General features: G+C 42.4%; 1 protein-coding gene and 1 long non-coding RNA gene across 25 annotated transcripts in view; one reads left to right on the top strand and one right to left on the bottom strand.

Annotated features, from left to right (window-relative positions):
- Window positions 1–18,043, bottom strand: part of LOC117235890 (serine/threonine-protein kinase MARK2-like) — a 49,475-nt gene that overhangs the window by 1,391 nt on the left and 30,041 nt on the right. For 11 of the 24 annotated variants that reach the window (XM_033498367.1, XM_033498480.1, XM_033498488.1 and 8 more), the window contains 12 exons: window positions 15,582–15,797; window positions 15,120–15,498; window positions 14,800–15,020; window positions 14,590–14,701; window positions 13,897–14,009; window positions 13,585–13,804; window positions 12,989–13,186; window positions 12,085–12,286; window positions 10,476–10,643; window positions 8,742–8,862; window positions 8,450–8,538; window positions 660–701 (listed from right to left, as the gene is read on the bottom strand). In XM_033498367.1, the coding sequence (XP_033354258.1) occupies window positions 660–701; window positions 8,450–8,538; window positions 8,742–8,862; window positions 10,476–10,643; window positions 12,085–12,286; window positions 12,989–13,186; window positions 13,585–13,804; window positions 13,897–14,009; window positions 14,590–14,701; window positions 14,800–15,020; window positions 15,120–15,498; window positions 15,582–15,797 (2,081 nt within the window). Of the gene's footprint in view, window positions 1–659; window positions 702–1,421; window positions 4,529–5,014; window positions 6,526–8,449; window positions 8,539–8,741; window positions 8,863–10,475; window positions 10,644–12,084; window positions 12,287–12,988; window positions 13,187–13,584; window positions 13,805–13,896; window positions 14,010–14,589; window positions 14,702–14,799; window positions 15,021–15,119; window positions 15,499–15,581; window positions 15,798–16,307; window positions 16,458–18,043 lie in introns of those variants that run through there. The other 13 variants (XM_033498550.1, XM_033498395.1, XM_033498404.1 and 10 more) reach the window with 13 other exon arrangements.
- On the top strand, window positions 360–16,983 carry LOC117236219. The gene is made up of 3 exons (XR_004493820.1): window positions 360–373; window positions 9,334–9,339; window positions 16,834–16,983. It is a non-coding gene; the product is annotated as an uncharacterized LOC117236219 (long non-coding RNA).

Here is an 18,043-nt window from a genome sequence, read left to right on the forward strand (position 1 = left end):
TTGCTCGTCTCGCGATCGAATCGTCAGATATGGAAAAAAAAAATAATCGATCCGACCTAATACATTTTAATGTAGTTAAAATAATCACACAGCTGTAAGATAAAAGAGAAAGAAAAGAAGAAAGAGTATATGAAAAATTGAACGAGGAACGTTCTGTTCCTATGACATGTATATTGCTGTCTATCCAGCCGATCGTTCGGCTGGTTCGTATACGGTACACGATATACAGTACGCAATTACGATTATTGCGTGGCAAGTAACGCATCTGTATCGTATACGTATGCTTCAAGTATATACATCGGTGCTTTTCTATCGATACACATGTGAAACATTGCTCTTCGAATAACGAACACATTGCTTGACAGAAAGAGGCGTCACTCTATTCTACGTCGTAATGAGACTGTATGGATTTACATAGCAGTTAAGCGTCGATAAAGAATAATCCAAGTAAAGATACAGATTCGAATGATTCGCGATAACGAACGAAATCTTGAGAAAAAAAAAATAAAAGAGAAAAAAAGAAGAAAGAAAGAGAAGAAGTAGTAAGCGGTGAGAAAAGAAAGATAAAAAGAAAGAACGAGACAACAGAAGAGAACAAAATGGATAAAATACGAAATTAGAATGTGTGGACCATGGTATTATGGTATGTAGCAACGTACCTCACTACTGGGTGCTTGGGAGGTACGGATGGGTCCATGGGGCTGAAATAACAAAACAAAGGTAGTTGCAAATACTAAATATGATAAATCATCAAATCAAATTCAGGCAAATTCAGTTCATACGTTTAAGCACCACCATTCTTTCTATCACCATCGCATACCTATCGCAAACATTGGCGAGTTATACCAGAGATAGTTATAACGGTAGATAGCATTGATTAAAAGAGTCAAACGAATTTTATTACCGTTCTTTTCTAGCATTTCAGGGCAATATAAATAGAAACGAAGGTTAATCGAGTGCTTGTTACTCGTCTACGATGGTCATACATGTTGTCAATGGTACAAAAATACGTCCACGTCCATTTCCTGTCTCAAACGTTCGAGCATCTACAGTTCGAACTAAAGCTAATTGCACGCAACGCTTTTAACAAAAACAATATATCGTACAACGCACACGTAGAATAATTGAATTGCTTTTGAATAGAGGATTGAGAAATAAATTGATACAACACATGTATAAGGCAGTTTTAACATATTTATTAATATGAAATTATTACTATTATTGCTTCTTAAAATTATTTTAAATAATATTTCTATTCACTTTCTATTAGCTATTTACTGCCCTCCGTATCGTAAAGATCTAAAGTAATCGCCTTTCAGATAGATCCATGAAAATGATCGGTTCTCGGTCAAAGATCCATCGACGAAAGGGGGGGAAAAATCAAGAAAAAAGAAAAAAAGAGAAAAGAAAAATGCCAGACGTTTAAACAGTTGGATGAGAGCTGGAGTGCAGCAAAGAGCATTTAATATCATTTACAGATGTGCTATATTGGTAAATCTTGCGTATAAAATCTTGCGTTGTTGGTGTCATTTCTCTGTTCCTTTATCCCTCCTATCTTTATACGTATTACAATATACACGACAAATTCGAGATGCTTAAATTCCATTTCCTGTATCTTTCTCCCGTGCGCGTAAACTAGCAATCTACTTGGAGATCTTGGGAATGCGTTATCAATTTTTCCTTTCCATCGCCGGGATCTAAAGAATTTTTCAATGGAACCCAACGTTTTCTTTCGATTCTATACGAACGCGCGTCGTATGACATCGAAGATTACCAAATTAGGTAGAGTAACTATAATAAAAGAATAATAAAAGAAATTTTCGGTCGATGATTAATCGCGATGAACTGTTTCTTTGATTTGAGAAAAACGTTGGAATTAACGCGCGAAAAGATACTTTTGTATACCAGCAGGCAACCTCGTTCGATCGACGAAAACTCGTGACAAAACAAAAAGACTTACGGCAGTTTTAATCGTTAAATTCACCCAAGGCCTTCATTCATTCTTTCGCTCGTTCGCTCGATCAGGCACCCACTTTCCTCATATGATCCTTTTCTTTCTTCACTTACACCACAACGTATTACAAATCTTTATTTTACTTTCTTATTCTCTCTTTTGTAAGTAATGGTAGTTATCGTATCGTTCGGTATGTACATATTACGCATTTTCATCGGACTGTGTGAAATTTGTATCGATGCTTGAAAAACTAGTGCATAGGTTTCGTATTCGTTTCATCGTTCTCTTTTTCTCTTTTTTCTTTCCTTTTTCTCGTTTTCTTTTTCTATTTTTTTTTTTATAGTAAAAATACGCATGAAATGTATAACATCGAAAAGAGGAAGGCACGCAGTTTCGACAATGATCTGGTTTACGCAATATTCGAGACCATTTAGACGATCAATTACCTGACAATTATTTGACAAAGAGGACGCTCGTATTTAAATATAGGATACTGTTTGCTCCGTTCTTGTGGTTTGCTTACGTATCTCTCGTACAAGTTATAAAACAAATAGGTATTCGCAAAAATATGACATCGATCGTAGTGGAAAAACGACTTCGAAGTTTACGAATTCGTACCATCGGACGTGAAACATTGTTGCGTTAAAAAAAAGGACGTTTGAAGAATAGGTAATTTTCTGTTAAATCGCGATTACCATAAAAAATAAATTGTATATGATTTTACTAAATTAACTAACTAGCGTACTACATCAATTGCGATAAGATAATATCGCATATAAAAATATGGAACAAACCGTTCGAGTCTTGTTCGTTTTAAATCTTCGACATCTTCTCTTTCTTTTTCCCCCCTTTCTTCTCTTTTAACAAAAGTCGCGTTTCTCTTGGACGCTAGAGATAACCCATTGTTTTAAAACTTGACCTTTTCTTTATTCTTTCACTTTTGCCTCGCACTTGCTTAGTATTGAGATCAATTACGAAACAATATCGTATTGCTTTAATGCAAAAGAAATGGAAAACCTGATGTCGCTTCGCTCTTTTTTCTCCTTTTTCTCTTTTCATTTTCCTCGTCAGTTTGTTATCGTAATTATTACTATTAATATTTCTTTGCTAAATAAACTGTTTAGCGGTAGGAAGAAAATGCATATCCGCGCAACGGAATAGTTTGCTGTTCGTTTACGCAACTCGAACTCGAGAATTGAGCTGCAATTCGAAATTCGAAGGTGTCTGAAGGAAATCTGAATTTCCAGGATAAATAAGTCGACGAGCAACGGATGGTTGCCGTTTCGTTACGGCGAGTATGTTAAAAAAAAAAAAAAAAAAGGCATGCGGAGGAGAAAATACAATGGAATGCCTTTGATGATATACGTTACATCGTGTTTCGTAGCGATTCGGAATAGAAGTAAGAAAATGCATCGCGTGTCGATGGAATCGGATCGACCGATTCGTAACAACGGAGTGCGAAGCACGAACGTTAGATAGGATAAGAGTGTCAAATGTAAAAAGGGAATATAACGAATATAAAATAACGAATGCGAAAGCTGCTTGTTAGCCGATAAACGGGTGCAACGTGTCTGATATCGATTCTTTGAGAATTCGTCGCCGAATTCTTGTACGTTCGACGAGTCATTGAATTGTTCTCGGTTCTTTTTCCATTTTCTGAGATATAATTTATTTTCATCGTTACGTTAAGAAGCTGTACAAAATACTTTACGAATGCAAATACTGAAACTACATATCATGAAATGTATGAAACTATATATGTCATATATTTACATAAATTACACGCATATGTATATTGCGACATACATGTACATTCGTATAAAAAAAAAAAAAAAAAATGCATTTTCGGTTAAAGAAAAGAATCGATATAAGAATCTTCTTATAGTCGATGATTCAGTCGAGTCTATCTTGCTTTCAGTATCGAATAGAAATGTAACAATTGCAAACTTAAACATAATTCGCGTTTATTTCCGACGTAAGGCAACAAATATTTTGGATATCGATAGAAAAAAGGAACAGACACTGATAAGTAATGGAGAAACAAAGAACGAAGAGTCGATAGAACTCGTAACGCTCGGTCATTATTGCGATAACGTGTGTTAGCTGTTCTCCCATTCTCTCGGATTTGAAAGGGAGCGATTAATAACAAGAGATCGAATAAAGCGATGGTTGAAGCGTGTTGGCGTAACGAAGTGACGAATAAAATTACGTGGTTCTACTCCGGAGAATTTTGCTCGCGAAACGATCGACGAGCGAGTTTAAAAAATTATCGATATCCAACATATTTCCTCGAATTTACGATGTATCATCGCTACGAAGTTTTAACCATTTCTCGATATATGTCTTTGATACAAAATCTAAGTAAAAATTATCATCAGACAAATAAAGACAGAAAGAAAAGAAAATAATAGGAATACGCTAATGTTAGAAGTTATAGTCGGCCGGTCGATCGGACTTTAATTACTGTGCCGGTAAAATGTCTGTATATTGCCGTTGCTTGATATTCAGCGTGCGGCTCGCTCTCATTTCGGCTCGAGGGAAACAAGGCGAGACTTCAGCCTTCACTTAGAAAACCTGTCAACGTACGAAGAATTCTCATGTACTCCATTATTGTTGTGAAATGAACCGTGTGACGTTTGTTAGTACAATTATACCACTTTTACGAGGACTAAAGGATAGGTATTCGTACGTTTTCGGTAACAAAAACAAAGCTATAGAACGTTCACGCGATGGACGACGATTGACGAACGTTGTCGCTTCATCGACAACGTCGAATTCGTCGGTAAAACAAACGTTCTGGTCAACTGATCGGACCTAAAGTAGACAAACGACAATTACTTTTCGGGAAAGGTCGCGAGGCTAACGAGGCAAAAACACGCTGACATTATTAAGCGGTACCACCTGCATGTTTTCTTCTTCGCGATTGTTAATACGACAACGATGGATTTTACCGAGTGATTTGAATCGTCAAGATTATATATTTTGTCCGTGCGACTTTGGCACTGTCCACGCGTAAAAAGTCACGCTTGCAGCGACATCGTTTCACGCGTATTTTTCTTCTTTTTTCTTTTCTTTTTTTTCTTTTTTTTTTTATCGTAAACACGGTAACAGCGATAATGATGGTAACGGTAACGGTAACTGTAACGATAACGCTAAAAGTAATAATATCGGAAACGAAAACAAGAAGTGAAACGAAAATGGAAACGGAAATTGGCAACGATAGCGAGTAACGGTGTGCCACGTGCCACGCGCGACTTAAGATCACGGTACGCGCGAAATACTCCATCTCGTCTTTACCCTATTTCCCCTTTAGGTCTGACAATTCTTTTTCCTTCTCCTATTTTTCCAACGTAACTCTCTTTCCTTCCTTTTTCCATTCCATCTTCTCTCTCTCTCTCTCTCTCTTTCTTTCTCTCTCTGTCTCTCTCTTTCTCCTGCTTTCTTCTTCTTCTTTTCGTCGCTCCTTTGTCAGTTTGCCACGAGACTAAAGACAGGAAAACTGGACAGGCGGACGAACGAGCACATCGTACCGCGACTACTCGCGAGCGCTACGCGTTACGTACAAAAGTGGATTAGTCTGTTCGATCAAGTAAACCGTTGAAAAGCGTTCAAAGGATCGGGTTATTCAACAAGATCAGGAATGATCGATTCGCATGAACCAGATCGACGAAAGATCGACGAAAGATCGACGAAAGATCGACGAAAGATCGACGAAAGATCGATGAATTATCGACGATGAGTGGCCGACGTTCGTTACGGTTATTTTAGGACGAAGAAGGTAAAACGAAGCTGACGTACGACGCGATGAATATACGTATAAAAATAGAAAGAGATTATGTATAGATAGGTACGTCTTTAAAAGATGAGCGGCATGAAAGTGCACGTTCACTATAGCTGGCAGGCTGAATCAGGAAAGGCACGATTTTCAATGCTAAGTCTAAGGGGATAAGGCTGCGGGCTGGCAGTTGCGGCGACGACGGCTGCGACAGTGACGGTAACGATGACGACGACGGTAGTGACGATGGTGACGACAAAACAGCGACAGCAACGGATTGTTGGATCGTCGCGCGTCAGGAAGACACTTCGCGTTCCGAAGGATCGTTATAGGATGAACGCGAGAATGTCGCACTCCGTGCGCCTAACGGTAACAATATCGTAAGAACTTTTCTTTTATAATCAACGACAACGATCTGTCGACTCTGAAAAGCTTGACGATACACCACAGAATAACGGAGCGAGAGACGGAACACGTTATTTCTTTTCTTTGCTCTCTTCTCTTCCCTTTTCTCCTCTTCTCTTCTTTCCTCTTCCGTTTCCTTTTTTCTTTTCTTTTCGTTTCGTACTGTCTCGTTCGTTGGTCAAACGCATTCCGACATCCGTGGATCGTTGAGCCGGTAACACGGATGCTGTTACCATTGTTTCAGGCCGATAGAACGCGACGCGCTCGGCTCGCTGGTCTTGCTGCGTTCGCGCGAATTTCTGTCGCGCGCATCGGTCGTTAAGTTTTGCGCGTCTCTACGGCCATCGTTTGACGAAGCTCGAGCGATGTCAAGATTTAATCGGTTCATGTCCTGTAGCATACAATACACCGGTAAACATTAATCCAAGTGTGAAGAATTTGAGCGATGCACCAATGGCTATTATGCTGTGTCGGCAAATCGGACAGAATTTTCGGTTTGATCGAACAGTTGTGTCTATAGTACGTATCGACGATGCGTACAGTGACCATATCGTGAAAGTAGAAAAGATGTTGACGGTGAGACGAACAAGCTGCATTGCTCTCGTTATTCTGTGGCCTTGGGTCCTCGCTTCGAACCGTTTTATCGCCTACGCTTTATCCCTCTACTCTACCTCTATTCTACGCGTACCAATATAACAACACGCATTTTCACTTTTTCCGATTATTGTAATGATTGTTGTATGCGACAAAATCAAGGTTCCATATATAAAGTATAGGTAAAGTACTAAGTCAAGGATATGCCTCGCTACAGTCGAGTCAAAAAGGGATGCACAATGAGTATGCGAGGTGGCCTGAACTCGAGCTGGCCAAGCGGTATTACTATCGTCGATGAATTCTCAGGATTTTCTTTCGTAAATAGGAACGTTCGAACATTAAGCAGACACGATAACGGTACGTTCGCTATGAAGGACACAGAACGGACGGACGACGAATACGTTTTTCCTATAATTGTTCTTGATGCTTTTCTTCTCGGTTAACGAATTATATTCTTATATAGGAAAACGAGACAGGAATCGAAGGGGGAAACAGGTAGATAGATAAAGATAGATGAGAATTAGAACGGTCATTGTCAAGGTGTGTGCGTATATGTATTGCGTATGTATGTACGTTTCAGTCTTTGTGCGCCTGTGTGTTTGTTTGTTTGTTTGTTTGTTTGTTCGCTTGTTTGCTTGTGTGTGTGTGTAACAATCGGTTAACGAAGATAGTAGAGTCGAACTAAAAGGGTGCTATAGAAACCTGAGAAGCAGATGCTTATGGGATAAAGAAACGGCGAAAACGGCGTAGAAACAAATACAACTACGAGATGTATCGTGAACAAGCTACGTTTTTCGTCGCTTTCACTGATAATGGTCGCTGCTCGCTCATCGGGTTACTAATTGATCGTACTGTATATCGTTTTTGCAGTATATTACGTATACTTGTATAGAAATGTTACGTTAAATACGATACGGAAATATTTGACGTATCGATAAGAAATTTTTAGAATTACATAGTCATTGTGCATCCTTAAAACAGAAATATCATATCACATGCAAAACGATAGGTTCGACTCGTTTAAACTATTGTATCATAAGTATAAATACAGTCGAAAAATCGTTCGTTTCACGGGATTAATTGCTACGCATGCATCGAAAGGCCCACTGTAAAAGCTTTTGTGTTTCCAACTTTATCTTTCCGATATATAGACATTAGCGATGATTTTATAATCGGACAACCGTATCACAAGATCGAATGAAGTACACGCCTGGCTCGCGAATCAGAATCGAACGTATCGTACGTACACCATTTTCTCGTTTTGTCTCTTTCTTTTCGTTCATGGACTATCTTTTTTCTCTCTCTCCTTCTCTTCTTCTGCCGCCGTTTCTTCTTCTTCTTTTCTTTCTTTTACTTTTACGTTACTTCTACTACAACTTTACGTTTACTTGTTCTCCTTCCATTTCACGAAGAAAGAACGTTTTTCAAATCGGAGCGTGGTCGAGCGCGATTCGTTCGGTACGCGGAACGGTGAAAAATTTGCATTTCCGAAAAGAATTTCATCGTTTATCGTACAAGGTTGATCGATTGTCGTCCATCGAAATTTTACGATTAGACACTTGGCCGAACTTCGATCGTAAGCTAAAGATATATTTGTGGACGAACGGTGGTACTTTACAGTGGTACATGTACTAGCATGCTGTCGAATACGAGAAACCGTTTTTTTTTTTCTGTCTTTTTTTTTTCAATGTATGTACGTATAACGAATCGGCAAAACTTACCGTTTGGAGAACCTCGAGGATAACTTGGAGAAGAAGGACGGTCTCGCTAATGGACTAATTGCATTTGTGTCCTGTGTATGCGTATGACCCTAGAAAGTTCATAGAACACAACTATACATGGTAATGGAAAGTTACGCGATAAATAAACTTAACGGTTTAGTTGTTAGCTTACAACGTCTATATCGGAAATCTCGATCATCTTCGATCTATAGATCATTAAAATTTTCTGATCGATACCATAAAAAAAAAAAAAAAAAAAAAAAAAAGAAAAAATGTATCGAAACTTACGAACCTGAGTATGATTTCGCTGAGCTCTATTCTGGCCAGAATGGAACGTGCTACGGCTTGGAACATTTCTCGGAAATGCCGGTGTTGTAGGCGTTGCCAGTCTATTGCTTGGAGATACACCCAAACTAGTTGAGAAAAGATCATGTTTCTATTATTATTCTCGTAATCGATGGGTAACGCGCGTGTCTATCGGTGCATAATACGTATATACATGTGTACTTATGTATATACATATCGATAATGTTTGCTTTGCCCGTGTCGGTTCTTTTGCTAGAGATTTGTGCATTTAAACGATACGAAAGATTCCTCGTTTCCGTTTCGTACATCTTATGGTTACAAACAAAAAAACAAGCAAAAGACAAGGATGCAAAATAAGAGAAACATAGGATGTAAAGTAAAATGTTCACTTTTCACGCGAATTCTTCCGTGAGGTTCAAGGGGGCAGTTGTAAAAGTAGATAATGCACAAGCGATCTTTGTATGTCTTGCAAAACAAGCTTCGACAGTCTCAGCTAAGAAAGCGGAATTTGAAACGAATTAGTTTGGTTTATCTAGTGAAAGTTAGATGATTGGCGGGTATGAAATGTAACGATACAGTTTTGCGTTCTATTTGCGTATGCGTCGACAGGACGTACGATTGTTTCGAGGTAATTTGCTCCATCGAATTGACGAAACACCGATTAAATTCGTATCGGTTAGAGGAGAAAGAATTGGACACGTTTGCAAGATCCGAGTTATCGATACGTACGCGCGCGTGCACGTAGCACGGAAAATTTCGTTCGAAACGATAGCCAATTCGATAGGACGACGACGTCGCGATCGTCGTATCTGGATACTCGACGATTCCGACGTTACGTTGCGATATTCTTTTCATTACGCCGAGGCGTATGCTGTCACGCGCGTTGCTATCTCGAGGCACACGCAAATTGTCGCATTGCCGCGGTGCTTACGTTAAACCGTTTCGTGTTATAACGTATGGTTACCCGCTAATTTTAAAACGAAAGACAACTTGGAGCAAAAATGCAGAATGGCGTTTAGCTGTTCGTGTGTGAACACGGTGATTGTAGTCGTAGGCGCAGAATTATGTGCGAGAAACAAGGTAGTTTGGATAAATGAGAAACCGGTGACCAAAGCCGATGATCGCTAGTAGATAACTAACAACGACGATACTCATGCAAATTAGAAACAGAAATTAGATAAAACAAAGGTGATTACGAATAAATGACCAGAAACTGTCCTAGGACGAACCTACGAGGGCCGATTTGCATCGCGAACAAGACGTTGTGCAATTTCTACGTTTCTTTCGAAGCACGAACGCGCCACACACAAGTTCTAGTTGCCCTAAGAGAGTTAGTGGCCCAAGAAGGAAATAAATATGTAAAATATGAACGAATGAAAAGAATGTACTCGAATATCTTTTGCAGTTACAGTGTGCTCCAATAGTCTAACGTAAAATTCTGCCGTGCCTCGTTGAAATCGTTTAGGGTCGGCGATGAACGAGTTTTTCCATATGGAACAGGTTCGATGGCCTTCGATGACCGATCCGGATCGAATCTCTTGAGTGGAATTTGAAATCGTATACTTAAACTTTAAGCGATCCCTTTGAATTTAAAATGTACAAAGATTCGTGGTAGAACGATGCAATCGGTGTGACCGGTAGAGCGGTACGTTAGACTTTTGTCGCATATCTAATAGAGGACTGTATACAGGTTGGCTGATAAGGCTTTGAGGATCTGTACCTCTGTCTAAGAGGGTCAGCAGTGGCGAGTAAGGAGTTGTGGGCGTTGCGTGGTTGAGGGTCCAGTAGTGAATGGTCGCTGGGGGGTACGCCACTCGAGGAACGGTGACCTGCGCTGATGCTCGCAGACTTGGTGTGACCCCGCGTTGGTCTAGTGCCCTCGCCAAGGCTGTGTACAAAACTAATCAGCACTCTGCCCGGCCCTACTTTTCTACGATTTCTATAGCTATTCGCGACGACGTTACGTTTACTTTCTCGCGTTTCTCTTTACTTTAGCTTCTCTCTTTTCTTCCCCTTCTTCTTTCGTTTTCTCTTTTTCTTTTTTTCTTTCTTTTCCGTTTTCTTTTTTTTTTTTTTCTTGCTTTAAACGTTTCTAAGATTCTCGCTGAATTTCTTTACACGTTCGTAGTCGAATTTCTTGGTGACACGTATCGGAATTTCATAACGGAAGGTTACGTCATTCCGATACGCGAATGTTTCCTTATCGCTTCAACGTCAAACGACATCCCGTAACTCTTTTCCTTTTTTCTTTTTTTTCTCTGTTTTTAGAAACTGTTCGAAAGGATAGGAACAAAAGAAAGGGAAAGAAGAGGAACGGAACGAACCGATGGTGGGTGTTGGTTCGCGTGTTCATTCATCTACGTTGATCGTACTACATAGATACGTAGGTATGTTTCGTAGGACGCGAACGGATTCACTGAAAACTAGAGGAACAGGGTGTGCTACGCGGGAGTTGGATGGGTAGTAGGGGGATACATAGGGTAGGTTGAGGTGAGCGGATGACAAATGAAAATTCTATCTGGCATTGCCAATGATATTAGCACGCGAGAACTTCTACGATAAGGGGAACGGAATGTGACGCTAAAACATAAACAGTGACGTATGTATGATGATGTTAATGACTGTTTTTATACACACACGCTGATAAATCTAGACATACGCTGGTAAAAAACAGAGTAAAGAGATATGTGAATGTAACTGTGATTCGGTATAATTTTAGCAAGCACTTGTATATGTATACACGTTTAATTAGACTATCTGTTTCGGTAGATCTGTCAAGCCATAAAGAAAGTGATCTGCGAACGAACGATTGGCAGGCAGCAGCCAACATGCTAGAGCAACGCAACAAACAAAGAAACTCCCTGGGGCTTATCATGACAGATTTTTTGTTATCGATCGGCCGGTTTTTCTACGTTTGTTCGTTAAAGTTAAAGAGTTAATCACCTATTACGTGGTTAGTAGTCGGTACAACGAAAACATTGTTGTTTAGTCAATAACGGAACACTGTAACGTATATACGATTACACGGGCCGCGCATGTTTGTGCGCGCGTTAACGAAATTAATTTTAATCGTTCGATCGACGTACACACTGGATCGTGCTCGCGATTCTTTCGAATACTCGCGTTCGAAAAACGATCGAGCTGTTACTTTTACAAGTACAGCGATTGAACGCGGGAAGAACGTATATTGCGTACGATCGCGCGGATCCAGCGTCTACGTTTCATCGAGGCTACTCTACGATCTTTCTCGCCCTTTGATTTATCGTGAGAGAAAAGAAAAGAATTCCTTTTAATAATACGATCTGAAAAACAATTGGATATCACTGTACCTGGGTGCGTCGTTGGTTCTTTCGGTAGACGAGGAGGACGTTTTCGCTTGATCATAGGAGATGGTACTACGTCGACCAACAGAACCAGGGGCAGGTGAGGTAAGAGGCCGACCACCACCTACCCCTGCGTTCATCGTATTGCTCTTGCCTGCCCATGCCCTACCACCGGGACTTGTACCCACGCCTAGAATGAACATTGTCACTGCAAGCCTCATTAGATATAGTTCAACACAAAACAAAGCAGCGTACTTTACTAAATTATAACAAGCATGGCAACGAGTACAAATAAAATTGGGGAGGGGCGCGCACGTGTTGCACCGTGCAAAACACTGCACAGCGTCTCATCCGCTTCCATCCGTAAAGAGAATCGTGGAATTCTGTTTTTCTTATTCGTTGAAACGATAAATGGTAGGAAACGTACGTGATAAATTCTCAGTGCAAGGATCAAAGAGAGGCAGATGCGACGCTAAAATTACACGTACACGTACAATCGTAACTTTGTAACTGTCATCGGTATAAGCGAATACGTAGACGTCGTTACGATCGATGTATTGGTTGAAAAAAGAAAAAAATGTAACTACTTTCGATACACGGTGATTTCGCTACTCTCGGAGAGTAAAGGACTACAACGATCTAGAATTAGCGCACAGCATCGATACGTCCTTGCGGTAACGTTTACGAATTAGGGGTAAAAACAAGACAAAGGGTAAAAGAGAAACGAACAATATATAAATAACGAATTAATCAAAACATTGGTGGATTAGGGTACGAATCACGGGCAATCTTATCCAAAGCAGAACACGTTCGTGGAAGCTTTACACAATTACAGAGCCGCAAAAAACAATTGAACAGATACCGATCGAATTACGGTGGTACAAGTCACAGGATAACGAAAATAACTCACTAGTATCTAATTGGCCAGGACTGTTTTTAGGAGCCGAAGGTCGACTCGCAGAAACACGAGCGGTATTCTCCTTGATGGTGGCCGCGTCCACGGTATTTTGTCTCTTAAAATTACTACCGCTGCCACCAGTCACTGTTCCACCAGTCGTAGCAGTCGCGTGATTATGGTTCGTTGCGTTTCCTGGACTTGGTGCTGCTCCTAGCAAAATATAAACGTCGTATACGAAACAAGAATAGGATCAGTCGCGCGCGTAACAACGTGGGCTTTGGTCGTTACTAAGAGTTTTCCTACGAATATCCTCGTAGTAATTGCTAATCCTTTAGCACGGGGAAACACTGAAAATCAAGAGGAACTCTCGCTGAAACACAGACACGTTCGATGATCGAATCGCCACTACTACCTACATAGGCTTCGTGATAATCTCCTAATCAGCTGATAGATTTACTTCGTCTTTAAGGTTCGTCAGCATAGCGTAGCATACGTTACTAAGCGATACGTCCAATCCGGATTGACGCAGAGGTTATTAAATAAGTTTACAGTGGTAGTCGTTGATCTGGAATATGGCTGGAACGAGAGGTTTGACGGTAGTTACTTACGAAGCGTTTCAAGACCGGACGAGACTCGTCTACTTGGTTTTGGGTTGCTAGCGGAAATACTTCTATGAACACCTCTATGCGACGGACTCTGCACAGCGCCACCTGTGCCTCCGCCGCTTCCGCCACCTCCTCCGCCGCCGCCGCCGCCTCCCGAACCAGCTTGCGGTGGAATGTTGCGCAGCGACAATGAACTGCCTGACCGCGAGCCGTCGGATTCAGGCTACGAAACGAATCATTTTCATTTCTACTTCTTCATCGATCGCGTTAACCTTACGCGTACTTTCGATAAATCGAGTCTCCTTCCGTACTCACATCGGTTGTCTTTCTTCCTAAGAGTAAGTACGTGGCGAATACGTCATCGTACTTTGCCTGTCCTAAGGAATCTTCTATTTCGCTTCTCGTGTACCCCATACTAGCCAGGGCCTCTAAAACAAACAGGTGTAACGGCATAGTCACAACCACTAAAGATATCAGAATAATACGATCGATTCGACACAAGAGAAACATTACATTACTACGGCTTTATACACTTTCGCGATTTTATACACTTATAGATACAAAAGAAACATTTTCAAAAGAAGCCCGGTGCTATGCTGTGCGAAAAATATGCATTCACAGACGCCTCTTACTACCAATAATGCTATGGCTATTACCACTACCGCTACTAGTACTACTGTCACTAACACGGTTTCTAGTACTATTACTATTACTATCTCTATTGCGCATAGTTCGGCGCACACATTAAAAACACAGCCAGCTCTCGTACGTAGTAAGATCGTCTGACGGTCCTATCGATGCGAAGAGTTCAAGAATCGTTTAATTACGACCAACCGTTGCTTGATTAAAGAGTCGTATACCGTTCACGGAACTGTATAGCACGTTCGATGCCGAGCAGCGTTACACGATGCGACGCGACGTTAGTCGACGTGACAACTGGGTGGTCGTAAATCATGCAGTTTTATTATTTTATGTAGAAACAATAAATAGTAAGTGTTATGTACATACTGGCAGACTCACCTATCCTCTTGTGGTCTTTATAATCAGGTTCAGGTTCTAAGTACGGTTTTAATTCATCGTCGTCATATCCCATGTTCATCCATTTGTCTTTCATAATAGTCTAGAAGCAGAGAAAAATAGGAACGCTCTAGAAGCAGACACTGTACGCGGCCGTTGATCGCGTTACGTTCGCCGTGATTATCATGTCGGGCCGCTTACCTCTAGGGAGGCCCGTTTCGTCGGGTTGAGCACCAAAAACTTTTTCAACAGGTTCTCGCAATCCGTGGACATGTAAAACGGTATTCGATATTTTCCTCGTAGTACTCGTTCCCTCAGTTCTCTCAGCGTCGAACCGTCGAAGGGCAGTGATCCGGACACTAATGTGTATAATATCACTCCCAACGACCAAACGTCCACTTCGGGCCCGTCGTACTTTTTACCTAAATGGCAAACAAATAGATCGATGAAATCGTTGCTTTCTCTCGAAAGAAAAACAAAAAAGAGAAAGAAAAGAAGAGGAAAGGAGAGACAAAGTATACCCTGGAAAAGTTCGGGTGCTGCGTAAGGAGGTGAACCGCAGAAGGTATCCAACTTATTGCCCGGAGTGAATTCATTGCTGAAACCGAAATCTGCGATTTTGATGTTCATCTCGCTGTCGAGTAGCAAGTTTTCCGCCTTCAAGTCCCTGTGAATGATCTTCTTTTGATGGCAGTATTGCACGGCAGAGACGATCTGCCGGAACTTTGCTCTAGCCTCCTTCTCCTTCATTCGACCGTGCAAAACCAAGTAGTCGAAAACTTCACCACCACTAGCGTACTCCATTACCAGGTACAATGTTTTCTCGGTCTCGATTACTTGGAAAAGCTTCACTATGTTCGGATGGTCGAGCATCTTCATTATTCTGACTTCGCGGAACAGCTGTAACACGCAACAAACACCGATCACGTCTTCTCGTTAATAGCTTCGTTCTGACGACGATTCAACAACAACGCATTCCTTACCTTTTGAAGACTACCGGGATTTAATTGAGTCTTGTCGATGATTTTGATAGCCACTTCTTTCCCGGTAGGCACGTGCTTGGCAAGCTTTACCTTGGCAAAGTTACCTTTGCCGATTGTTTTGAGTAATTTGTACTTGCCGATGTGGGGCTCCTCCGAGGTCCGACTTCGAGACGAGAGTCGACCACCGCTACTCGACACTCCCACGCCATCCCCTGTCTGAAATAAACGCGGTAGATCTCGTTAGATTAAAACCGAATACGAGGGACGGTGGTGATTCTCGCATGGCGTTGCAGCTGCTGCGACAAAACTGAATTCTACCGACCGACTCAACGTTTCGGTCGTTTACGCGAGATTTCTCTATTCTCATATATGATATATATATATATATATATCAGTCTTTGCTGGCGAAGTTCGAATTTTGCTCGAATTCGCTCGAGTTTGCTCGACTTGTTACTAGAGCGCGTCGAGCTTTACGCACGCAATTCGCGTGTCGCGACCACGCGACCACGCGACCACGCGATCACGTTTCACATTTCCAGGGACGGAAACTCGTCGATGGGATTTAATCGAACCTCGTTAAAGAAACTTCATGCGAATTGCGTTTCTAATATCGTAGCGTTCGAGCGTACAGGCTGTGCAGAAATTTGTCGATGAAGTTGCATTGCAAAAGAAACGTGAAGATAGCTCGGAAGATGCAGAGGTGATAATTTGTACAAGGTCAATTACCCGCGTATGGCCACGAGTGACCATCTTGCAAGAGGAGGCTGCAGCAACTTTCGAGGCCGCCAGTTTGATCGGTTTTTCTTCGGCGTGTTGCAAAGAAACAAAGAAAATCGACCGGCAATCGAGAAGATGTTGCTCGCAGCACCTTCTCCTTTATGGCGACCGACTCGATCGAAACAAGCTTTCGGCCGCTTCGGAGGTTAGCAAGAAAAGGGCATCAACGATCGGAACGCTCGAGCGAGTAACATTCGCTTCTCCGTCGTACTCTTCCCTGGCCATTTTCGTTTACAGCCGACGTGCACCAAGTCCGTATCACCTTATTCATAAATCAGCCAGATAAAGCGCGTATACGACATCGCAGATGTGGGAAGATGCGTCAAAGCGGAACAAACTGTTTTCTGTCTTTTCTGCGAGGGATCCTTCCCTGAGAATCGCATAATGACACACACGATCCGTTTTCTTTCGCGCTTTTCCGGTCCAACTATTTCGTAAACGGTAGTAAAAAGATACTCGAGTTATCGGACAGAAGAGAGGCAACGACGGCTCGCGTTGACTTTCAACGAAAGTGGCAAAGACAGGAGGGGAAGGGATTCGTACGGTTGCGATCGGCAGCCATACAACTGCGTGCGCGTGTCCAAAGCGAAACGAAACGAAACATCGTCTCGTTCGAACAATCTTCGCGAACGATTGCCGAGTAGCTTCCTGTTTCCTTTCACAAAAACCAGTCCGAAAGCGTGCACGAATCTCGACGAATATTAGAAACAGTCGTTTACGAATCAGCACGTATCACTCAGACACTGTTTGCGTCGCAAGATTGGTCGCTCGACAACAGCGAAAGTGCACACTCGGCTGTTCGCACTGTCGCCTCGATGAATTCACCGACGAGTAGTTCCTGCATTGGTGACGGCGAAGAACGAAAAAGGGGCGAGGAGCGTACACATCGATGGCGAGAAACGTAGATTGCCCGGTGTCGGTCGACCCGAAACTCGTTAGACGAATCGAAACGGCGCTCGAACGGAAACGAAAAAAGCAACGATCGACGCTCGAACACAAAGTCCCGGAGGCGTGCCACGAACGCGAACGCGAGCGCGAGCGCGTACGCGTCTGACGTCACTAATCACAATTGGCGGCCTTCGTCTCTGGGTTAGGTCGCGCGAGGACCGAGCGGAACGCATCCTCGTCCTCCGGTCGGTGACAGATCCGACTCCAAGGTGTCGCCACGCGATACCACGTACGAAACAGGACGCGTGACGTCCAAGGAGATTTTGCTCGTCGTCGCGTCACCGTCCGACGACTAGACTCGTATTTCACTTCTCCCTCGTATTCGTCGGTTAGAGCGGACTCGCTTGCCGGCCAAAGAAGTGCACAGCCGAGGGATGCGAAAGGAGAATCAATAATGCCGCCACCCCCTACTGCTACTCTACAAGCGAACCACCCTTGATAGCCGAGCTTTCCCAGCTCTCCTTCCTTGTCCGCTTTCCCCTACGATTGTCTCCATGCGACCACCGCAATCACGAGCACGAACACAAGCACGACCACCGGCGGTATCGCGAGCATGGCGAACAAGTTCATGGCGATCACGACGATGACGACCACGACGATGACGACCACGACGACGACGACGACGACGGCCGCGACAACGGCGACAACGACGACGAGCACGACGATGATCACGTCTGCGCAAGCGTCAACCTCGGGAATAAGTACCGACTACCAACAACCCCTCTTACCAACTTTCG

This window comes from Bombus vosnesenskii, unplaced genomic scaffold (genome assembly GCF_011952255.1).
Source record: "Bombus vosnesenskii isolate JDL3184/JDL3185 unplaced genomic scaffold, Bvos_JDL3184-5_v1.1 scf7180000013264, whole genome shotgun sequence".
In the NCBI taxonomy this organism is placed as follows: Eukaryota; Metazoa; Arthropoda; class Insecta; order Hymenoptera; family Apidae; genus Bombus; species Bombus vosnesenskii.